The 24,380-nt window shown below is 35.8% G+C and overlaps 3 protein-coding genes across 5 annotated transcripts; 1 reads left to right on the top strand and 2 right to left on the bottom strand.

Annotated features, from left to right (window-relative positions):
- Positions 1–5,046: 5,046 nt before the first annotated feature.
- Positions 5,047–5,825, bottom strand: LOC137708830 (uncharacterized). Its single transcript, XM_068447985.2, has one exon. It carries the CDS (start codon positions 5,713–5,715, stop codon positions 5,206–5,208), a length of 510 nt encoding a protein of 169 aa, XP_068304086.2. The 5' UTR covers positions 5,716–5,825; the 3' UTR covers positions 5,047–5,205.
- Positions 5,826–6,860: 1,035 nt separating this feature from the next.
- On the bottom strand, positions 6,861–12,234 carry LOC137708179 (soluble inorganic pyrophosphatase 6, chloroplastic). Of its 3 annotated transcripts, none has more exons than XM_088688909.1 (7): positions 11,861–12,234; positions 10,676–10,969; positions 9,900–10,060; positions 9,583–9,683; positions 9,298–9,479; positions 8,768–8,866; positions 6,861–7,217 (listed from the first exon to the last, which is right to left on the bottom strand). In XM_088688909.1, the coding sequence occupies exons 2-7, from the start codon at positions 10,928–10,930 to the stop codon at positions 7,125–7,127; spliced, it is 891 nt and encodes a 296-aa protein (XP_088545035.1). In that variant the 5' UTR covers positions 10,931–10,969; positions 11,861–12,234; the 3' UTR covers positions 6,861–7,124. The 3 variants fall into 3 exon arrangements, with proteins under 3 accessions (XP_088545035.1, XP_068303290.2, XP_068303291.2); XM_068447189.2 differs by having other exon boundaries at positions 10,676–11,002; positions 11,861–12,208; XM_068447190.2 differs by having other exon boundaries at positions 10,676–10,975; positions 11,861–12,130.
- A 2,362-nt stretch (positions 12,235–14,596) lies between these two features.
- On the top strand, positions 14,597–20,414 carry LOC137708207 (putative serine/threonine-protein kinase At1g54610). The gene is made up of 8 exons (XM_068447228.2): positions 14,597–15,919; positions 16,156–16,440; positions 16,633–16,950; positions 17,708–17,935; positions 18,243–18,343; positions 18,421–18,529; positions 19,259–19,732; positions 19,864–20,414. Exons 1-8 carry the CDS (start codon positions 15,500–15,502, stop codon positions 20,059–20,061), a joined length of 2,133 nt encoding a protein of 710 aa, XP_068303329.2. The 5' UTR covers positions 14,597–15,499; the 3' UTR covers positions 20,062–20,414.
- The last annotated feature ends 3,966 nt before the right edge of the window (positions 20,415–24,380 follow it).

Genomic DNA, 24,380 nt, shown 5'->3' with positions numbered 1-24,380 from the left:
TTCAGTAAAAACAGTGATGATTAAGGACCGCATTAAAAGTTAAAACATTGCTCTTTTGATCAAATTTGTTTGTGAAAATTCCATATTATCTTTCACTAATTAGAAAGAAGAAAAAATCGTAGCGACGCCCTAAAGGCACCCAACGAAACCCCCTGACACTGATTTCAAGACACCATACAACATTTAATTGAAGAAACTGTCTCCTCCTTCATTTTCTACCAAAACAAAACACTCAAAACAGAAACCTCTCTTCCGCAGGAGTGACGGACGGAGTGTAACCGTCCAAATCGTATGCTGTTGCATTCTACTATATTATGCTTTACCCACTATCTATTTTTGAGAATGATTCATTTTCATAATTTTTTAGTTGAACTCATTGAAAAACCTGCAGTTTTGGACCTTTGAATTTGTGTAAATATAGCATTTAGAAATGTAGTATGGTAGACCTTGAATTTCCAAATTGGCGACAAGTTTCGGAGTGGCTTGAAACGTTTGTTGTCAGTTTTCATGAAAGTCGAGGTTAACTAGAAGTACTGATATGTTTTCATGAGATGCAAAGTCCTACATGACATCTGTGAACAAATGCCATTGTTCAGCAGAAAGAGATGGAACTTCCATGCTGCTGTGTTACAATGGGGAGTTGGTTAAGGAGGAACACCGTTTTACATACGCTGGCGGTTAAGAAAAACAGTTGAAGTTTTCTGCAGCAGGAAGCAAATCAGTAGCACTTGAGGCTGTTGAGGAGTTCAAGATTTCTGCACAGTGCACCAACAGTTTGGCACACCGTTGTGATCATGGACATGTAAAAGGAATGGCGCAAGGTTTCGAGGTTTTTCGATAGTCTGCAAAGCGGGAGGTATTTTGGTACTATAAATATTGCTCTCTTTTAATCTCCTTAATCAAGCTGTCTTTAGTTTTTTATTATTTATTTATTTATTTTGTCAAAGGGTAAAATTCATTTTTGGAATCCATTTCAACATCACTCTGAAAAAACTCAAACCGTTACTCCCCAACAGTCTTACATAATGTTTAAGATTGTTAGTGAGTGTCACTACCAACACTCATCCGTTCTTTTTTCCTGCTCACTTTGTATGTATTTATCATAAACATTTACACTTATAACTGAGTGAGAAAATACGACAAGTGAATGGACACAGTAACACTCTTATCTGTGAAGTATACATGGCCTTATATTAACATTTTTGCCCCTCAAATGTTGATGAGGTGCACATCACGTGAACAAACCAAAGTGATGATAAGGAGACAAATGAGGCATTAAAAGAAAGTTGGAGAAGTATAGTATACAATAAAACCAATTTAGGAACTAAAGTGATAGACTGTTAATTATTAAGGCAATGTGCTGGAGTTGGTAGATGCTTTGTTCTTCATTGGAGAAATCTTTGGTCTAATTTAAAAAAAGAAAAAGAAAATAAGGATTGAAGTTGAGGGTTCTTTCCCTTTAGCAAAAGAAAAGAAAGGGAAGAAGAATGATTCCTTACTTCCTCCTAATTGTTATACATAATTTGAGCCCTTATTAAAAATTGATAATTGTTCCGTCCTAAATCCTAATCATTTTATTCCAATTATTAAGTGGTTACTGCCACTTAGCACTACGGTCTAGTGATATATTCCCTCACTTGTAAGTGAGAGGTTTTAGGTTTCATTCTCGCCAAATACGGATTTGAACCATATTATTGTTAGCTCACTATGAGGCTAAGCCCACCCCTCATTTCCCTTTAGTGCAGATAATATCGTTTATTAAAAAAAATGGTTATTTTTGAAGGAAATTTTAGAGGTTGAGGGTAGGAGAGGGACATCAATAGAGAGAGAGAAAGAGAAAACTCAGCACCTGTTCTCTTGTGGCTTTATGCCTTTATTTATACTAATCAAGTGGTCTTTACTTGCCTCAAAAGTAATACAAGTCATAAGAGATTTTATCCCCCAAATCCTATTTGGATTATATTTCTAAATTTACAAAATCATATTCCTAAATAATATTAACTGCAATAATTACTACTTTTTAGAGCTTGCGATTGCGATTTCGCACCTTTTTATATAACTTTGTGTGTTTAGATTTTAGAAAATAAATAATAAAGAGATGAGAGGTGTGATAGCCAAAAAATCATCTTTTTCATCCATGTTAAAAGAAAACATCACCTTCATCATTCCATTATTTTTCAGACAAAATAATTGGCACAAATTATTATCTCCATCAGTTTAAAAAGTAAGGCTAAGCTTACTACATATTTACACAATTATACAACATTTCAATATCGCATTGTGGTATAAGATATATTCAATTAACATTTGTTTTTTGAAAAGGGATGCAGCTATGTTGAATAGACAATTATTTCACTTGCAAACATATTTTGATGGAATACATATATGATGGGGTTGCTCGGTATTGTAATAAGCGTTGGTCACTTTATGACGCAAGACAAAATTTATGTTATTTTATGTACAGAAAAATCAAAAGAAAATGCGACATTTAATAAAAAAAAGTGTTAAGAATTGGTAATTCATATAAGAAGCATGAATAGGAAGCGAGAGCATGGGATTCGGGGATTCACGAAAACTCAAGCAACCTCTCTTTCTCGTAAGAACTAAGATCTAGTGAAAACGAAAGTCTTTTCAAAATTTTCTGGCAAATAGGACGGCGTTCTTTTCTTACATGGTGATTCGAAGCCGTTTCCTGTCGTGCCAAGCCGAATCCTAACGAGTTCTGCTGCTCTCGGTCCCACTTTAGGTCCCCGAGCGCAATTCGCCACTATTTTGACAAACTCATGCTTCATAGTAATTGATGGGTTAAAAGGTTATTTGCTACTAGTATATTCCAGAAGTGAATATTTTGACTTTTTAGGTTGTTCGGACTAACGTAGCTTTCGTTTGACGTGTCAGTTTTGAGCTCATTACATATGGATTCAAAGAAAACGATGAGATCTACAAGATAACAACAAGCCTAGTAAAAATTGGCCGAATTCCAGCGTTTACTAGCCCAAAACGTGATTTAAATATTTTTGATATTTTGTTATTTGTTTAATTTTTTTTCTCATTTGGAGTTAGGGTTTGCTAAGACTATTTAAACGACTTTTAGGGTTGTATTTTAATTATCTTATCATATTATTTATCAAAATTTGAGATTTTTTTTATTAATTCTCTAGTGTTCCAAAAACCTATTTAAGGGTAACCATTCATATCCTTTCTATCTATAACTTCCGCCGTGTTACTTTGAGAATTCTAACAATTTGTTTAATCAATACAAGTTGTGATCCAGATCTCGCAGATATTTCGATTCAAGCGAATGATGACCCTATAACTTTAATCCCATTAATTCTTAACAAATTAGTATTTGCAATTTGTGAGGGTCGGTCTAGCTATGTATGAAATTGTTGATTAAAAAGAACAAAATAAAAGAAATATATAAAAATCAACATTCAATGAGATACAATCATTGTGACATGGCAATTTTTACTCATCACTTATCACATTATATGTGATATTATATACACATAGGCAACAATATATTTATACTAAAAAATGAAAAAAATAACTTAGTATTCAAACCTAATTACAAGTAAAAAAATTATTGGCGATGAGGTTACTATTTTGTGATAATAGTACACTATCCACCCACCTTACCCAAATGCACCTCTATATCTATGCACCCTCATAACATTTGTAAATCTAAAATCGTGTGAAGAAGATATTAGGATCAGTCGTGCTCGCACACGTGTTGATCTGTCAGTCGAGAGAATGTGTGCCACTGATCCTATCATCCTCAACCAATCCATTCATCTCATAAAATAAAATTACCAACAAAATTAAGTTGCAGTAATGTAATTTGTTCACCATTACATTGTTTTGTACTGATGTATGCGGGTGACAATTTGGCAAGTAATATGATCCAGTGGTGGCGAAACTGCTCTCTTTCTGGTGCGTATTTGAGCCATTGAGGCAAGAGTGAGGTCTCTTGAGCCATTCAGATCCAGGGATTGATCCGTCAACAAGGATATTACCAAACACAAAGGCCAAAGGATGAGATGCTTTGTCATAAGACAGGTGACATGCTATGACTAGCTAGCATATGGAAGTTTCCATTGCCTGTCGGCATCATGCCCTACATTTGCACTAATGGCATTGCACTTTCAATGGCTCTCAGGCAGTGTAGCTTTAAGCTTAGGGAAATGATATAATTACTAATATTTCTTTTTTCTTTTTCATTTTTATAAATATAATAAGTTAAGTTAGAATCAATGTGATTCTCACCTGCAAGTGATAGATTATCTTGATGGTTAGAACTTTCTTCTTCAATTCATTGCATTCTGGTATCAAGCTCTCTTCTTTGAATGTAGATTAGAGTAGAATACCGGCACATGGGTCAGAGTTTTGGGCCTACTTCGAGGACAACAAACTGTCTCCGATATTATGTTATGTACCTAGTTCTAGGACGGCTTTCTTGAATTTGATAGTGTAAACTTGACTGGCGTTCGATACTCTAGGGCTTACCAGACTCGAATTGTCCTCGGTTGGTCATCGGGCACTGTCGTCCTCACATTATGATTCGGTAGTAATCTCTTGGTAATCAAGCGGTTCATTTCAAGGGAACCAAAAAACAGCAAGCAAGCACAGAGAGTGCTGGTTACCGATTACTGGGTAGTCTGTAATTCAACTCTACCTCCTGCGTTAAGCAGTTTTATACTGTTGGGGTTGGCTATGTTTGGGGAAGCTTCTAAGTTTGATATCTTTAAACTTTAAAGGCAAGAAAGACACAACAAATTCAACAAACTTCCCTCGCCCAAATCATTTCAATGCCATTTAACACATTAAAGTGACACCAAGTTCAATATTTTGGTCCATCGGATGTCGGATAACGAAGATTCGAGCCGGATATCATACTATCGGGAGGGAGATTTGAACTTGTATTTGTGGCTTGAAAGTTAAAACATTTACTCCCTTGCACGCTCAATTTTTCAGCACAACTATTCGAAATTTCCCAAAACACACAAAGCCTTTGTGTTATTATAAATTGGCCATAAAATTGCTAAATTTGGGAAGGATATAGATAAACACAACAAATAATTAACAGTCAGATACCACAGTAAAATCAAAACAACTAAATGTTATGTTACAAAATCCAAAACCCCAGATCCCTGAAATCTTCACAAATTAGAAAAAGACCCCGAACAACCAAATCAGTCAGTCACTTCACTCCCCATTCCTCCTAAAAAGTGCAAAATACCCCAAAACAGCACAACAAGCAGCCACCAAATTCCCTTCCTTCAACAAAATCCTCATCACAATCCCAACAATCTCTCTCGTAATCTTCCCCCCGTCCACCACCAACGCCCTCCTCGGCTTCCCGAAGAAGGCCAGCAGAACCACGATGGCGATCCACGTCACCAGAGTCACCGGAACAATCACTGCAAGCGCCGCGAACATCGAAAGCAGCCCGAAAACCACCCCCAGAAGAACCGAGGCGTAAAGGGCAGGCCATCCGTACGACGGGGCAGACTGTTGGGCTTGCAATTTGTGCCAGGAGAGCAAGGATTTGAGGAAATTCCATGAAGAAGTTAGGAGGAGGGCGTATACTAACACGAATATACATACCCATGTTCTCCTTTTGCTCATAATTCTCAGAAACACCGTGTAGTACGATGGCTGCGGCTGCGGCGGCGGTGCTTCTTGCTCTTCTTCTGCTGAGGTGGTGTCCGCCATTGAAACAGCTGGGATTTTTGGATTTTTTTTGAAAAGGAAATCTGCGGGGAATTATTCCAAAATCCTACCTGGCCTTTGGGTTGGTTTTGGGGATCTTGTTAAGCAATCTGTCTGTCTGAGTCGATCGGAGAATTGATGATGGAAAAAGGTTGATATTAAACATGGGGTGGGTAAGTGGGATGATAGTTTGAAACGCGCACTTGAAGAGCGTGGGGTTATTTCCAGACGATCATTGATTCCGTACGCGAAAAGCGTGCGGACGCGCTCCTTGTGTGTTTACAAGCCCAAGGGAAGAACAGGGTTTAGATTGGTTTCCAATGGAATTGGATCTTATCCGGATTCACTTAGCAATCTTAAAGATCTAACCATTCATCGTGTATCGTGTAATTAAAAATCATTTAACTTTTTTATTTAAAATTAAACACAAATAGTATCTGAAAAAAACTAACCACACGATATACAATGAACGATTAGAATATGAGGATCCTTACGATCCCCACAAAGTGGATCCGAAAAAAACCCTCTTCCTTAATGGATTGAGAGGATTTCTTTTTTAACATATAAAATTTCAAACTTTTGATTAAAATTATTAATATCATAAATCATTTTGTAAAAATTATCGTTATAAAAATAATTAAAAAAATATGAAATAAATGTATTCAGTAAAAGTATTATGGACTGTTTGTTTATTTGTTGAAATTGATTGACAAAATGATTTTTACAGAGGTATATGATATAAATGATTCCGATTAGAAACACAAAGATCTATGAATCGACTACGATGTAAACTGCAGATGAAGGAACCAAACATTCCTTATAGAAAAATTGCTAAACCAAATACTAATCTTTCTTAAGTTGCTTTAGTTGCAAGTCACAGTTCTAATCATATTATTATTATTTTTTAAAACAAAAGCGCAATAGCCAAATCGAAGAGAAAGCCTTCATGTCTTTATTTTGATCGAAGAGAAAGCCTGCATACCAATATACAATGAAAATCGGCGTCTAACGAAATATTATTTCATTAAAAGTAAAAGAAGGGTCTTCTTAGAAGATTAGTACGTTATTTTGGGTATCCAGAGAAAAGCGTTCAAGTAAATTGGGTGTCGAGAGAATCAATATGGGTGTAAACACAACAGCTCAAAAGATAAAAGAAGTGCATGGCAAATTAACCATTACTTAAGCACCAAGCATGATTACCGTATAAAGAAATAAGCTCAAGTGCCCAGTAATAAAACCAAGCTATTATTAAATTACTCACCGTGCTTAGTCCAGCTGAGTGACGAAAAAATTGACATCGAATCAATATTTCCATTTTACAGCACCACCGGTTCGCCAAAAGGAAAAATCTCTAATGAATCACCATGAGTGCAAGATGATAAACGCCTGGAATTCCAATTCTACCAATGCATCTATGCAAGTGACAGTTCTCCGGCAGGAATCGATCTCTTGACAAGCTTGGCCCATGATTCATTAGTTTCGGTTATGACCTTAAGAGCATAATCCTGTTCATCATACGAATAGTTTCTAAAATTAGATAAAAAGTACAACAAACACACAGACAGACGAAGGTAATTTGTGACAATAGGTGTTATACTACTGTCTAGCAGACAATACCGAACCACAATATATCCGAACACTAGATACATCTTTCCAGCAACAAATAGACAAAAGTATGAGCTAATAAGTAATAAGGTCGAAGTTGGAGCATCAATACTTAGTTCTAGGGGCAGAAACCCAAACAGAGAATTCTATAATCTGAAATTTATGAATATGCTGCACAAAGCCTCTTAGGAGGGTAATTACTAAGATATATAATCCTATCCATAAAAAGAAACAATAAACGATTCAGAAAAAGAAATAGGATGAAATTGGAATGTCGATCACTGAGTTCTATCGCAAAGATGATTTCGTTGGGGATAAGTTAGATAAGAATCTGAATTCAAATCCTCTTGAAACAGTCTAGTTATAGCAACCCAAGAATCCTACCCGTTCATTACTTAAATAATTATTCAATCCTCACCTTCCAAAATACTTAAATAATCACATTAACTGTTGGATGATTACTTAAACAGACTACGAGTATCATTATCATCTGTCAAACTAAATAAAACCTCATATTCAAACAAGACAGATAAAAAAGAAGAAACCACTAAAACCCAAAACTAACTAGAACCCAAAGCAAAGTTCGCTACCTAATTACGTGGCAGTTATATTTTCCTTCATGCCATGATTACCTCCCACTAATTCCACATCGATGCATGAATAGACTTGCAATTACTCCCCAGCTAAGGTAGATTTGTGTATCGTGTGTCAAATGTTTCGACCGCCTTCATGTTGTGGATCATGTGGAATTGTGTTTAAAGCATGCCTATTCCTAAATATTGACTCCAACGACATATCAAACGTATCAAAGTCAGAAATAACTGAACTGCATAGAAAACAAATACCTCACCATTGCTTTAAACCCTCCAAACTGCACCCCAATCCCACTGGCTGGTTTTTAAGTCAACTCGTTAATACACTCAAGTCCGAGTGGAATTGTGTTTAAAGCGTGCCTATTCCTAAATATTGACTCCTCCGACATATCAAACATATCAAAAGTCAGAAATAAATAAACTGCAAAGAAAACAAGTACCTAACCCTTGACTTAAACCCTCCAAACTGCACCCCAATCCCACTGGCCGGTTTTTAAGTCAACTCTTTAGCACACTCAAGTCCGATTACCATAAAGAGACATTCTTATATTAATTATGTATTATAGATGCAAATATTGAAGACTTTGAAATCAGAAAATCAGATTTTAATTGGACAAATCTTGTCATGCCTCCTTGCAACACTTGCATTTTGCATGAAGCACTATGCTACTAGGCCAGAGGGTAGGGCCCTTGAAAGCTAGTGACTGAATCGATAAAGGAACCAATCAGGAGATAAAGGAAAAATAGTAATTTGGCAGTCAAGATAAATTTAAAAAAAAAAAAAAAAAAAAAAAAAAACAAAATAGTACCCAAAAAGGATTCGTGGATAGCAACTGAAGAGGTAACTGTAAAATTACCTTGTTTGCTGCTTTGTTGCCAAGACCAAACTTGTTAGCCGGCTTTCCATCTGGTATCTTGTAGTCTCTAAACCAGTCCCTTATTGCAGTGAGAGTCCCCTGAAGTAAACCATACATCGCTAGCAATTAGTAAAATCCAAAGGTAATGTGGTTAAAAGATTCATTACGATTAAAATAAGATCTGATATGCACAACAAAGCCTTAAGTTGTTGTCTTCCACAAGAATTGTTTCCTCAAATACAGTCTCTGTGAATAACATTTATCATCATTTACTTCATTTCAGTACAAAATTTTCTCAAACCACCACACACACACTGTGTCCCTTCAAAAAAAACTTACTACTTAGTTCATCTAGTTTATGAAGATAGATACATTGTAACTAACTATCCATTCTCATTTAGTAAAAATATCATGTAACAACGAATTTAAAAACTGAAAACACCTAAATAATAAATACAATGATTAAAATGGCTATGGTGGTGTGTAATTATGGAAATCTTAATAGTGCTTGATTAGAAAACAGTACATACTGGGAAATGCTTCTCAACATCATCAATGTCATTAACGAGAGAAGCCCTTGGATCATCCAATGAAATTGCAATAATTTTCCAATCAAGCTCCCCTTCATCAATCATAGCTAAAGCAGCCAAAGGCTTTACTTTGAGAATCTCGCCAATCCTTCTCCGACTATTGCCTATCTCAACAACATCAACTACAAGTTGTAGCAAAAACAAAGGTTTTATTTCTCCTTCTAAAAGTGACACTTGCCTTAGGAAAAAAAGCGGCAAAAAAAAAAAAAGGACAAGCAAGCATACCTGGATCATTATCCCCAAAGGCTCCTTCAACTTCAGCATTAGCAAGGGTTGGGTCTTCCCAAGTTTGCGGAAGCAACCCATAATTCCAATTTATATTGTACCTGAGAATGATTTGCTGAAGGTATTCACAAAAAGATAACTTTAAGGAATTTAAAAGTAAATCAATAAATAAAAAACTAGCAACAACAGTGGCTTGCGTCTAATTCATGATGCACTCTTAGCCAAAAATTATATTGATCCGGGTAACATATCCAAGCACCAGGACAAGAACAAACACTATAAAATAACTTTAGGAAAAGAAAAAAATTAATTCTTACGGGTAGTAACGAAGTTTCCCCTTCTTTGTATCCTGCTTTATCGGGGTGTGTGGCTCATCAGTAGCAACCTCCATCTTTGCACTTGATTCTTTGGGTATTTCAACCACAAAGTTGAATGCACCATCACCCACTTGCAAAGGTATGTCAAGCCAAGGCGAAACCTATGTATAAACCAACAGATTGTTATAGCAAGTTGAGACAAAAGTGAACTAATTAGTGTGTAGAGACCAACCAGGACTCAACACCCCTAAATTTTGAAATTCCCTTTACAATTACATTTACATATGCTGTTTAAATACAAGTTCGAACTACGATTACACACATATAGTCAAGGACTTAATCTCAAACTAAGAAAACACATAAACATATTCCTATAAGCACAAACCAGGGCATTCCATCGGTCGTGTCTAAGGCCCTAACGTGGTTACTGAATGTCTCATTTCATTTCATCGACTCCATTTTCCCGAATCCCGCCAAAACAAAACAACATAATCTGGAAAATTGCAAATTTAAAATCAAGTTCAAAGTTTTGAAACAGAGAGGCCTCAATGAAGCAAACGATATATGCCACTTGAAATTAATATCAAGCCCTTAGCTGAAAAAATTGAATATCTATAAATATATATATATATATATATATGTAAACATTTAAATCCCTCAATCATAACCCCATATATGCACATATGGGAAGCTTTCACATTACTTACTTTTATCCTGCATTTTTCTCATAATCCAAACAAAACACAACAGAAAATGGAAAACGGGAAGAAGATAACCTTTTGACCAGAGCGATCGACGAAGAAGAGCCGGTAGTCTAGGGTTTCAGGCTGGCCTTCCTCCCTGATCTGAACTTCGGGTTTGTAGATAGCTGTGCAATTGAAGGACCTTCTGGAGGAAGACGACAATGAGGCTACTCTTCTTCTAGTAAAGCGAAGGCTGGTGCCGTAGGGACTCTGCTTCACCGGGCACGACGTCGTTTTGGAGAGTAAGCAGGAAGTATTGGAGACAGTCAACACTCTAGCGGTGGCCATGGCTCAAGAGATGAGTGAGCAGAAAGTTTAATGGAGACGCTGCAGCTAATTTAGGTGAGCAAAAAGATGACTCTGCGTGCTTGCACAAATGGTTGGGCAAATTTATCCATATACAGAAATGTTTTAGGCTATTTAGCCAAAATGTTTCTCATATTGGTACTCCTGAGATTAAAAATTAATAAATGTGTTTACATTTACAACCGTCAATTATTTTGATTATTTCGTAAACAAATTTCTTTACATAAGGACCAATATATTAACAACACTCTCAATTTTGTCAAATTATTTTGGCATATTGTTTATTAAATTGAATGTATATTTGTCATTTTGGTCCTCATTATCGAATACTTTTCATAGAATGATCAAGATAATTGACGGTGAACAAACTGACAAACCACTTGTTTTGATTTTAAATCTTAGAGGCCAAACTGATAAGTTATGTTAATCTCCCAACGGCTAAAATGCCAGGGTTAAAAGAAAATGGAATTAATGGCTCACACCACATTGAATTTTAATGATCCAAATCGTCTATTTTTCAAATTGCGTTTCATGAATCATTATTGCAAAATATTAACCAAATTGAAAATATTTGAAGTATCTAATTAAGTTCAAAAAAAATTGACGAATACCACATTTTAAGAAACATCTAAATTACATTATGACAATTAAATAGATAGATAATTTTAAATTGAATTGAATTTTTGCAAAAATAACTTATAAATCGTGTCTTATAAAATAAACTATTGACATGGTTGAAGTTGAATAAGCTGTAATTCTCTTTGTTTTAAAAAAATGGGGCTGAGGCCATGTATATTTATGCATAACCAATTCCCGGCGAATTTAACTCACTCATCATGCATTAACAAATCCCTAATTTCCACTGAAACCCCAAATCAATTTGAATAATTTTCCCTAAAAATAAACTCATACCTTTCTTTCAAATTTCAGGTAAGGCTGAGAGAGAGCGTCTGAGTGAGGAATGAGGATGAGAGAAGGGCAGAGACGATGTCGACGCTTCAAACTTCAAGTGAGAGACGACGGAAGACGGAAGAGATAATGGTGGAGGATGGGTGGTAATCGTAGAGTGAGACGTAAAGAGAGAGACGGTGGCGGAGATGGAACGAAAAGAAAGCAGTCCGGTCAAATTTAAACGCAGAGATAAGGACTTGTGGAGAGTGATACTTCTTGACCAGTGGCTTCGTTGAATCTTTACCAATAAAACGGATTGATAAACACAATTACATCATATTAAAACGGATTGATACAATTACAATTACATTAAATTTGATAAGCAAATTTAGACTAAATATCAATGTCGTTGATTATTAGGCTAAGAAAACTTTGTGGGTTAAAACTTATTTTTGGGACAAATTTAGGTTGGAAAATGAGTGAAAAAGATCATCTCCGACTCTTAGGTTAAAATTTAAAATTTTCAACTCATAAAATTTAGGTTTTAATTTAGAAACCTTCTGGGTTAAATTTTTAACCCGAGATTATTAAATAATTAATTTAGAATAAATTTTTTTTTCCTTAAAGTAACTTTAAAAAAAAAATTATGTAGACTATTCTAACTTAATTTTATGAACATTTTATTCCAAAAATATTTAGATTCCTATAAATATTGAAAACTCACTAAACCGACACCATGAAACTCGTAAAACACTACGAAAGAATATGAAACACATAATATAATTTTTTTTTAATTATTTTAGCCGTTGGATTTAAATTTGGACCATTATATATTTTTTTTACCATTGGATTTGATCAAATTAGATCTTAACCGTTGGATTCAAAGAATTTATACATACTAAAAAAAATATATACATATATAGTGGGTCAACCCCACTAACTCAGAAGGAATCATGGGCTAAATTTGACCCAAAAATGAGTTTTAAATTTTAACTCATATTTGTCTCAAGGGTTGGACCAAGTTGAGGTAACCTTAGAACCTAAAATTTAAGTTTTACTCCAAGGGTTGGAGTATGTCTAAGGATAATGGATGGAAACTAGTTACTGACGTTATCGACCACTTGTAGAAAGACGAATAGAATATTTTTGATTTGACAATTCACATGGTTGAACTGTTGGTTGATACAACAGTTCAAATTCAAATTCAAATTCAAATTCAAATTTATAAATACATTAAATAGAACAGCAAAGATCGACAATGAGATCAAACAGCTAAAAATTAAATTAAACAGTTAAAACAATTTAAAAAATTATTTGAATCAAAATTCATCCAAAAACTCTATAAATACTTATGTATTTGTTCAAACATCTACACAACATTCACTTTCGTCATACAATTCTTCCTTTTTCTTTCTACCCACCTATGTATTGGACGATGATTCTCTCCCCTCCTCTTTCCATCCCCTTCCATCCCCTCCTCTCACATTCTCTATTTTGTCTTTCTATAAATATATATATATAAAATGTTGACATGGCATAACCGTAACTGTTCAAATACGAGGGAAGAGAAGGGGAGAGAAAAAAAAGAAAAGAGAGAATCCTACTCCCCATGTATTTGTGTTTAATAATGGGGTAGTTTGTGCGGTTTTTCATGTTCTTTCATAGGTTTATTGATTTTTTTATTATTTATCAGAATTTAAATATTTTTAGTTTAAAATGTTCGTAAAAATAAATTAGGATAATCTATACAAATTTTATTTTTTAAAAAGTTACTGAATTAAGCTAATATCATTATGTAATAATCTTGAACTAAAATTTTAAGTAAAAATCATTGAAGAAGAAAAACTGTTTCTTGGTTAGAACCTAAATTTTATAGGCTACAAATTTAAGCTTTAACCTTAACCGCGAGATCAGTTTAGGGACATGACTCATGAAATCGTCAATAACAGATTCCATTTTGTCATAGTCCTTAAATGGTGACGTGAAAGTAAAAATCATTGAAGAGGAAAAACTGTTTCTTGGCTAGAACCTAAATTTTATAGGCTACAAATTTAAGCTTTAACCCTAACCATTGGAGTTGGTCTAAGGATAGTAATCCTTGTAAAGCTGGGAGAATTCTAGTGTAAGTTCTAAGAAAAGACTTTCTTCCTTGTAGGATGAAGATTGGGACGACTGTCAATTCCGTTATGATTGGAATTCCTAAATACTCAAGATACTTCCCTAATCAAGGTATGAATAGGTTTCCCTTTCTTGGTCGACAAATAGGTCTTCCTTAGGGAAACGGATCTTGCCTACCAATTCAAAGTGTATCAGACCGACATGCTTCAATACCTCAATTCGGTGAACCTAATATAGCTAGTGTGCTCACTCTGGTGCTTGCTAGCCAATCTGGTTACATTTCGGGATCTTAAAAATCATGATCCCACAATCGTCTCTAACTATCCTCTTTTAAGACGCATCCCCTTGAGAAGGGGCAATTACTTTCAGACCATGCCAAGTCCACTACACAATGATTTTCAAAGATCCCAGAGCGTGTTTTGTTAAAATGGTTGAATCTAGCCATATGCATTTCAGGTTCGACGCTGCACTTTGTAAATGAGACTTTCCAAATTCACGCTGCGTTACATCAAAATAACGATTATCCTTACTAATATACCCCTAAATATATTAGTCCTTGAATTTATCATTTTCGTAAAAATCACCCCAAGGTGAAACAGATCATAAAAAATGACCTTTTTTTTTTTGGCTATGCTCCTTGAACTTCACTTGAATCTCACTTTTGCTACTTGAAACTCAAGTTGAGTTGAGTGAGGGTTGTTAATCGTCGGGAGGGAGGGTTTGAATAAAAAAGGATTGATGGAAGCATTATTAACACCTAATTTGTTTGTTTCTTCCGCTGTTTTCTTCAGTTTGAGTAAGTAGACTGTAGGCCTGTTGATCTAGAAGAGAAGAGAGACAAGTATGCGTGCGTGTGTTTTGTTGACTGAGCAAAACAGGCGGTAAATGCCGTCTGTATTATGTTAATCATTTTGTATTAAATATTTAATCTTTTGAATGCGCGTTGAACAATCAACCCAACAATACGTCCACAAACCAACCACAACCCACAATCAAGCCTGCTGCTTCTGCTTCTGCACTTTCTTGGTAATTTAACACTCTTTCTTTCTCAATCGATTTCTCAATCGTTTTTTCATCTGTCTTTTTCCAAAATTTCCATACTTCAATACAGTCCTAGTCTAATCGGTATCCATAGCACTGAGCCCAAAGCCTTAGCCTTTCTGGGTTTTTCTCACTTTTTCATCTTTCATCAAAGAATTGGAGATTCTTCTGCAAATTCGAAATTTTGGATTGAATTTGGGGATATGGGTAAATTTGAATTTGTCAAAAAATAGCATTTTTGGGGGTTTTTCCCAAGTGTTGTATATAGGGTGAATATTGAATGTTTGTGAGGTGAAGTGGGTATAGGGTGAAGTATGAGTTCTTTGGAAGGTGAATTATGGATGGTTGATTCTTTGGTTTAGATTCTTTGTGATGGAGTTGGGTAAAGAAGGAGGTTTTGTGAAGGTTTGGATTGGTTTTGGCCCTTTGGGGTGGTGAATTTTGCTTTTGGAGGAGGGTTTTGTGTTTTGTGGGTGGTAGTATATTTGTTTCTAGTTCAACATGGGTTTAATATGTACCAAGCCGTCGGCAGTCGAAGATAGCCGGGAAACCCCACCAAAAAGGACATCTTCGATTTCGAGCAGGCACCACTCCGAGCTTAAGGTTTCGCGGTTCGGTTCTTCGAAAAGAGAGGATCCAGTTTGGATTAAAGATAGATTGGGTGGTGGTAGGGATGTGAAAGTTATGTTGGTGGATAAGAAAGTCAATGGTTCAATGCGATCATATGATCAGACTAAGAGTAAGAAGATAGACAGGGCTGAGGCTACTTTTCTTGATCATCTGGGTTCGGGAAGAATTCCCAACGCTACGGTGGCCGAGCAAACAGCGGCAGGATGGCCAGGTTGGCTCGCTGCGGCAGCTCCTGAAGCTATCAATGGATGGATACCACGACGCGCTGACACGTTCGAGAAGTTAAATAAAGTATGTTCAAATCTTCACTTGATACGTATATCTCTTGTATTATTGTATAACTAAGGCTATTGTCTAGGGAGTCAACTAACAATATTTCGAAAAAGAAAATTGGCGGTTTTCTAAATGCTGTGGCAATTCTTTCTCTAGCTACTATGATTGTGCGGTTAATTACTCTTGTTCATTTTAAAATTTATCAGTTCCTGATCTTTGTTCTTTTTGCATATTGTGGCATTTTCTTCTTTCAGATCGGCCAAGGAACTTATAGTAGTGTTTACAAGGCTCGCGATGTCACGAATGATAAATTTGTTGCTTTGAAAAAAGTCAGGTTTGATAATCTCGATTCTGAGAGTGTCAAGTTTATGGCAAGGGAGATCCTTTTCTTGCGCAGGCTTGATCATCCCAATATAATAAAGTTGCATGGATTGATCACAGCACGGTCATCTAGCAGCTTGTACCTTGTTTTTGAGTATATGGAACATGATCTTACAGGGCTTGTATCACGCCCAGGCACTAAGTTCTCCGAACCTCAGGTAGTCTATCACTTACGGTTCTCTTACGTTCTTATCTTTACGGTACTTTCCTCTAAAGGAGAAATGTTGGTAGATCTTTTTGATGGGCCTCTCTACCGCAGATTGATGCAAATAAAATAGCCCATTTATACAGAATGAAAACGAGGACCCTGTACGATACCTAATTTTAGTGTTGCTTTTATTTCATTTTAGGTGAAATGTTACATGCAGCAACTTTTAAGTGGTCTTAATCACTGTCATAGCCATGGTATTTTGCATCGTGACATAAAGGGGTCAAATCTTCTTCTTGACAACAATGGCATCTTGAAAATTGCCGACTTTGGCTTGGCAAGCAATTATGATCCTCGTCACAATGTTCCATTGACAAGCCGCGTTGTGACTCTTTGGTATCGGCCTCCAGAACTTTTACTTGGAGCCTCTAAGTATGGTGTTGCTGTGGATTTATGGAGCACTGGTTGCATACTAGGAGAATTGTATTCTGGAAAGCCTATCCTGCCAGGAAAAACAGAGGTAAGATATTGAGGAAATGTACCCTCTTAGAATCCATGCATTTTTATGTCCTTATGGTTTAGCTTGAATCATTATTGGACTTTTGACATGTCTTTGTGAAGTTATTACGGATTACATTGGGAATTGTTATTGGCACTCCAAAAATCTCATTTTGCACTCCTCACATGTGTATTTTTCTTTCTAAATATTGAAAGTTTGGAGTGCCAATAACAATTCCCATTACATTATACTAAAATGATAAAGAACTGATCTCTTAGCTCTTGATTTTTATTTTAAACTTGCAGATGATTTTGAGTATCTGACTAATCATGCCCAATTCTTTCATTGTAACAGTTTAATTTATGACGTAAATATGATTATCATCTTAGAATATTTGGAGTTTCTATATATTAAACACATCAGGTGAGAGAATAGCTAGAGTACAGAGGTGAGAGAATAGCTAGAGTACAGTCTTGATGTATCTCGAGGGATTTATATGAGCCATAGATTTGAGTTGCAATTTACGTCCTTGGCAAGTGTTTCACATATTCTGTGGACTTAGTGTGAGGCATTGGCAATGCTGCTTGTTCTTCACAGCTACATTTCCCCCACTGTTTGTTTGACTTTAAAGTGAATTTCTCTTCTTCCTCCCTCGTCTAACAGATAAACCATAAACACATATGTTGGAAAATATTTTGCTTAGCCTTTCCTTGAATGTGTCAGTAACTGTACATATTCAGATGGTGCCTATTAATTTATGTATATTTCCTTGTTAAAGGTTGAACAGTTGCATAAGATTTTCAAGCTCTGTGGTTCACCAGCTGAGGATTATTGGCGTAAATTGCACTTACGAAATTCAACAATGATCAAGCCTCCTCAACCTTATAGAAGATGCGTGGCAGAGACTTTTAAGGACCTTCCTGCTTCAGCTCTGCAGCTTATGGAAATTTTACTTTCTCTTGACCCTGCTGATCGAGGAACTGCTGCAATTGCTCTCAAGAATGAGGTGTGCACGCTTTATTTTTTGGAAAATGCAAAAAATAAATAAATAAATTGGTACCAACGCTGATATTTTAGTTATATAATATATATATGTGTGTGTGTGTGTGTGTATGTGTGTGTATCCTATTTATTCCTAAAAGTTTGTGTACCTGATTTAGGCTGGGAGAAGGATGTGTGGAACAGAATTAAATTATCTTTCAGAAACTGTGCTTACGATTGTTCCTTTTCCTTTAGAACCTTGAAACTGTTTTGTTTAATCATCTAAGAGGCCTATCCTTTCTCTGTTGTAATTATGAATGTTCTTTCAACAGTTCTTCACCACAAAGCCTTTTCCTTGTGATCCTTCAAGTTTGCCCAAGTACCCACCCAGCAAAGAGATTGATGCCAAATTGCGAGAAGAAGAAGCTAGAAGGTACGTCTTATTGGTAACACATTAATACTTTTTGACAAAGATGATACAAGGTTAATCTTTTTTTGCACTTTTTTTAGGCAAGGAGCCAGTGGAGGAAGGGGTCAGAAGGTAGACCTGGGCAGGAGAGCACAACCTGTAGCAGTTACAGGAACAAATACTAACTCCGAGTCCATTGCGTCATTGCAGGTAATTAAAATTAAGTCTTATATCTTCGTGTTTAAGGTAGGATTTTGTTTGACATTGAAGTGAGCTGCTAAAGACCAAAGTCATCTATAAGTCCTGGTGAAAATTGTAATTGTAGTTTTGTATACAAAAGGATATTTGAAAATGTCCACAATTTCAAAATTTACGGATTGTAGTTTTGAGTATCTTTTAGTTCCCCCATGACTCGTAATTAGGGCCCATTTCATAATGTCTAGAAGTTTGGTTTATAGTTTTCCTTTCATGTAAGGGAAAATATACGGAAAGAGGAAGAGGGAGATGAAATTGGAGACATGTGACGAAGAAGTGAAGGAAAATCCATAAAACTAAAACCTAAAAAGAATTATTTAGGAATTGTTGTTGTTTTCATTTTATTTTACGTACATTACATTGGAGGGTAGCTGCCTGTTCTACCGGCACATAATGTATTAACTGTCTGGATTCACTTTTGAATCAAGTAGTTCATATCTGCTTGGCGGAGGAGGAATTTATGAACTGTGTTTCAACATTGTGTGTTTATATTAGGGGACGGTTCTTACAAAAATATTTTGGATGTACATTTTTGTCGAACTTGTGAAGAAGTGCTTGCGAAGATCTTTCTTTTGAAACTGAATTCTCTACTCTGTTCACAATCACATACACTGTCATTCTTATATAAATGCTTCTTCTGCCTCTGTTTATTTCTTTATGATGACATTTGCTCTCCAATTACAGAGAGGACAAGGCCATTCCAACCCAAAGATCCGAAGTGAAATATTCAACCCTCATAGGGGGGAAACCCTTTCTGGTTTTCTGGTTGATCCACCCAAACATTTGCGAAGCGATAAAGACGCTAGAAAAGATTTCGCAGAGCAGCATAGTATGAGGGCTTCAGTTTCAGGACCGCTAATCCATGAACCTGGACGGGCTAAGTCTGGAAGGGAACACAATGATTCTTTTTTGAGTTCAAATAGAACCCACTTGTCGAAATTATCTGGTTTAGTAATGGCTAGGACTGCGATGTCCGACAACCAACAAGAAAAACCTGGTCCCTCAGGACCAGAAACAATAAAGCCAGTAGGCAGATTTCCGGGGTCATTTGATCAGGAGGAATCCGCAAAAAAGCAGGAGTGGATGCAGTACACACAGAGAGTTACCAGTTCTCGTCAGATGGAAGATGAGACGGCCTCTATTAAGGAACCAAATATGGTTAGTTTTGTTTTTCTCAATAAAACTATCTAGTTTGTGTCACAAATGTTGCATACTCTAGATCCTGCCAGAGCTCTGATACTTATTCCAGTTAGCTGAACCTAAATTCTTCTTCAAAATTCTTTCTGCAGCATGGTCGTGGGCCCAAGGGAAACAAAATTTACATGTCCGGTCCATTATTTGCATCTTCAAACAATGTGGATCGGATGCTTAAAGAGCATGACCGCCAGATCCAAGAATATGCTCGGCGTGCTCGATTTGATAAGAGCAGACCTGGGGCGCAATTGACAGAAAATCCAACCTTTTCTTCCAGACATCGAGCTGGATAAGCTATGAAATTACACATTTCTATTCATGGTCTTCTTGGAGCTGGATTCCTGGAACCCCATGACGTCGGCATACCACACATACACAACACAGAGAGAGACGCTCTTCCCTGTACAGTAAATACTTTCTTCAGTCCCATACTATTTTACTAGTTAGTAAATGAAACATCAGATGGCCAATTTTGAAGTGGATTTTTCATTAGAACATACTCTACATATACTTAAACCAGTATTCAAGTCCGGGTCCCTCTCGAAGCCATGTTAGGATGAATCTATTGTTGTCTGCACCAAATTTATTCGTCGTACATACAGTTGAAAAAAAATTATTGCTAATGTAAATTAATGTCTCCATTTTATTCGGTTTGTTGCAATGTATGCGAATTTTTGCTGTTCTTGAGAATAGGGTGAACACTGGTCGAATGCTCGACTAGAACTTCTGAAGAATGATGTGCACTTTTGCTACTCGTATGAAAACATATATGAACGAAAGGTTTATAACATGTTTTAGAACAAGGAAATAAGAAATCTGAAGTGTTTTTGACAGTTTAGTGTGTTCAGCGACTATGAATGCAGTAGACTGAGCACCGAAAAAAGGGCATATTCATCGATTGAGGTTTGTACGTAAAAATTAGGCTTATTTTTAGCGTTGTCGCATGTATTGTACACGAAATCTCATTTTATTCTTTACATTCTGTTTTGTCCGACTTTATCCACTGCTCATCCACCATGTCCAACTTTACCTCACCTCCATGTCTCATATTATCCTCATTCTGTCAACTGAGTTGAAGGAAAGTGTAGTTTCGTTGACATGAATGTGAAAACGGGCAAAGAAACTAAAGAGCTCCCAACACGTCAGCCAAACTAACACGTCATTTAACTCAATTGACGGAATGAAGTAAAGAGAGACACAAATAATGAGCGCATGGATTACATTGAGCAGAACAAAGTGTCGAAAATGAAGTTAGAGTTTACCTTTTTGAGCTACAAAATATAAGTGGTAAAATCTTCAAGCCCCGCCAGCCGCGTGCTGCTGGCACGAACAAGGGGAAAAAAAATGTAATTTGAAACCAAATCCTTGGATCCAAACACGGTCTAAAAGTAAAAGCTAAATTATCTAATACAAAATGGACATTAAGCACACAACTTGGTTGGTTTTTCTTTGGCAGCCGTCAAATTTGGCATGAAAGTCAACAAGGTCACCTTCAAATATAATTTAACCAAAGTTGAAGGCGGCCGCTATCAACCACGACCACACTGTCCAATTATTTGACACCAAATTAAACACTTGCTCCGTCTTTTCTAGAAATCCGATTTTGATCCCATCCTATTTTGACTTCTCGTTAATTTAATTTTGTTTTAGTTTAATTTTTTCAATTGTGATTATAAATAAGTAGTTTAGTTATTAATATAGCCAATCAAACCAAAACAAGAATCGATTTTCAGGTTAACATCGTCAAGGAAAAGTAATGGACCCATATCTTTTGAGCAGTCCCTTTCTTCTAGATCTTAGAGCAAGTCCACCGGTGCTCAAAATGCCCAAACAATTAGGTTTAATTACCCCTAATCCCACAAAAGTAGCTACACCAACCCAAAATGAAGGAGGCAATTAGTGGGCTCCGGCAAGCCCGTCGGACTGCCCAACTAACAACTGCCAGGCCTTGAGCTCGCTGGCAATGGGAATGTCAGCGCTGACGTCACCATGCAAACCTAGTGGGCTCCCATGTGCGAACCACAGAGCCTAACGGCTTCTTATTCCTTGTGCAACAGTCGTTGGATTTCCAACGGTTCGTTGATCTGGACTATTAGATTTCCGAATGTAAAAAAATTAAAAAATTCTCCTATTGTGCTACATGGCACAATTGGTGTATCTAATTGTAAAACAGTTTGAAAATCAACGATCAGGATTAATCCAACGGTAACAATATTCAACCATCTTTTTCATTTCCCCCTCACAACTCTATTCATTTTTACTACATCTTCTCTGTTTGTTTTCCACTTTCTAAATTCTATTTTTTTTTACCAAAAAAATGGGTGAGAAGGCAATTTGGTCGATTGCAGAAGACGTTGCTTTACTTGAGGGTTGAGTGTGTGCTAATCATGACGTGAACACGGAAAATAAGATGAGGGTGCAACAAAATGTAATTAACAATTTAACATGTTATAATTAGTTTGACCTTTATTGGAATCAAACAAGCATTTTATTTTCAAGAGATTCTACTTATAAAGTTCACACTTCAACAAAACATAAAAAAATAAATTAGCATAAAAAATAAAAAAATATTTGTGAATAGTAATTGCTCTTGTCATTGCCTTTTTTCTAAACGAGTGGAATTGTACAAAGGCAACTACTATTTAGAATGAATAGTAAAGGCAGCTTACATGTCATTGTCCTTGCCTTGCCTTTGCCCTTCTAAAATGAGTAGACTTGCTCTTAAAGTCTAAGCAAGTTATGGTTACTTATTATTCGATCTTAATCTAAAACGGTGGAGGAAAATAAATCTTCCTTTAATTATATTTATTTTACTTTCTTCTGCATTGTTGAATTAATACCTTAGGATGGATTTGTACATATGATTAAAAAATGAGAAAACTAATGAAAAGAACTTCAAATCTTTGCATTTTAATAAAAATCATCTACTAACTTTATTTAATGATAAGGACAAAAAGATTAAAACAAAGACACAAAAAACCCAACTTGCGTTGGCGCGTCCCCCAACCCCCCCCCCACCACAAACCCAAAACTCTCTCTTTCCACACTCCCCTCTTTTCTCCCATTGTCAGATACATTAAGAGGTTTTGTTTTTTTTGTTTTTTTGTTTTGTTTTGTTTTTGTTTCGTTTCTCTCTCTCTCTCTCTCTCTCTCTCTCTCTCTCCACACTCCCCTTTTTTCTCCCATTGTCAAATACATTAAGAGGTTTTGTTTTTCTTTTTGTTTTTTTTTGTTTTGTTTCTCTCTCTCTCTCTCTCTCTCTCTCTCCCTCTCCCTCCCCTTAGAATAAGGAAAAAAACATCAAATGGAATTACATTCCCCAATTTTATTTTTGTGTATTGTTTCCCAATAGTAGTCAAGATAACGAGAGATATTTCAATATGCTCGAAACACTAGATGGTTCACCACGTGTTTCTATACAAGTGATGAGATTCTTGTGTTAAAAAATGAATAACATAAAAAAATAAAAAAAAATAAAAATTTCCCACCACTTACATAATAACAAGTGATGTACCACTTGTGTTCCGGGCACAAGGAAAATTTTCTCAAAGATGGCACCCAAGATCAAAAAATTGGATGGAGAGCTACATTTATTATTGTAGATATGTTCAAAATGTGAGGGAATTTTAATTTGGTAATTGAAAACAACTTTTTAAATATAATTACTGAGAACACAATCTTCTCAAGGTTTTTATCTAAACGATCACTTCTGGGTTCATCGTTTTCAATGCAATGGGTGCTTTTATAGACCAAAAAGGGTTTAAGTTTCAAACCTTATGAAGCTGAACCAAGAATTAGACACTATTTATAAACCTTGACCAATAAGTAGACACTATTTATGAAATTAGACCAATAAGTAAACATTATTCATGAAACTTGAGCAATAAGTAAACACTGTTTATGAAACGAAACCAGGAATTAGGCACTAAAACTAAACCAATAGGTGGAGACTATTTATGAAACTGGACCAAGAACGAGACACTATTTATGAAACATGATCAAGAACTAGGCACTATTTATGAAAGTGGACCGATAACTAGACACTAATTATGAAACCGAACCAAGAAAGAGACACTATTTATAAAACTGTACCAATTATTATACACAATTTATGAAATTGGACCCAATAACTAGGCACTATTTATGAAACATAACCATGAACTAGATTACGAAAGTGGACCAAGAACTAGGCACTATTTATGAAACTGAACGAATAAATAGTGTAGTACCGTTCAATTTCATAAATAGTGGTAAGTTTCATAAACAGTGTTTGTGATGGACACACTTGTCCCTGTGCGTCAGTTTTTTTTTATATAATTTTAAATATATTAAAATTGTGTCATTTTCATTAAAGTTTAAGTTCTTTTGTCATTTTTATTAAAGTTTAAGGATTTTTCATTATTATTTAATTCTTATTTATTAAATAAAGTTATAGCATGGTTTTTTTTATTAAAATAAACTTAACCTAAGTTCTTTTCGTGAAAGTTCCATTAATTATGAAGTCAAATATCCTACACAAGACTTAAAATTGCGGCCATGACCACAACTTTCAAGTTCACGGAGGCCTTTGACAAGTGAGGTGGTAGATCTTTTTGGGGTGCTTTTGGGTGAA

This window comes from Pyrus communis, chromosome 17, assembly GCF_041283825.1.
Source record: "Pyrus communis isolate YQ-2024b chromosome 17, ASM4128382v1, whole genome shotgun sequence".
Taxonomy (NCBI): domain Eukaryota; kingdom Viridiplantae; phylum Streptophyta; class Magnoliopsida; order Rosales; family Rosaceae; genus Pyrus; species Pyrus communis.
The sequence above is the reverse complement of the archived record's forward strand: the minus strand, read 5'-3'. Positions and strand labels throughout refer to the sequence as shown.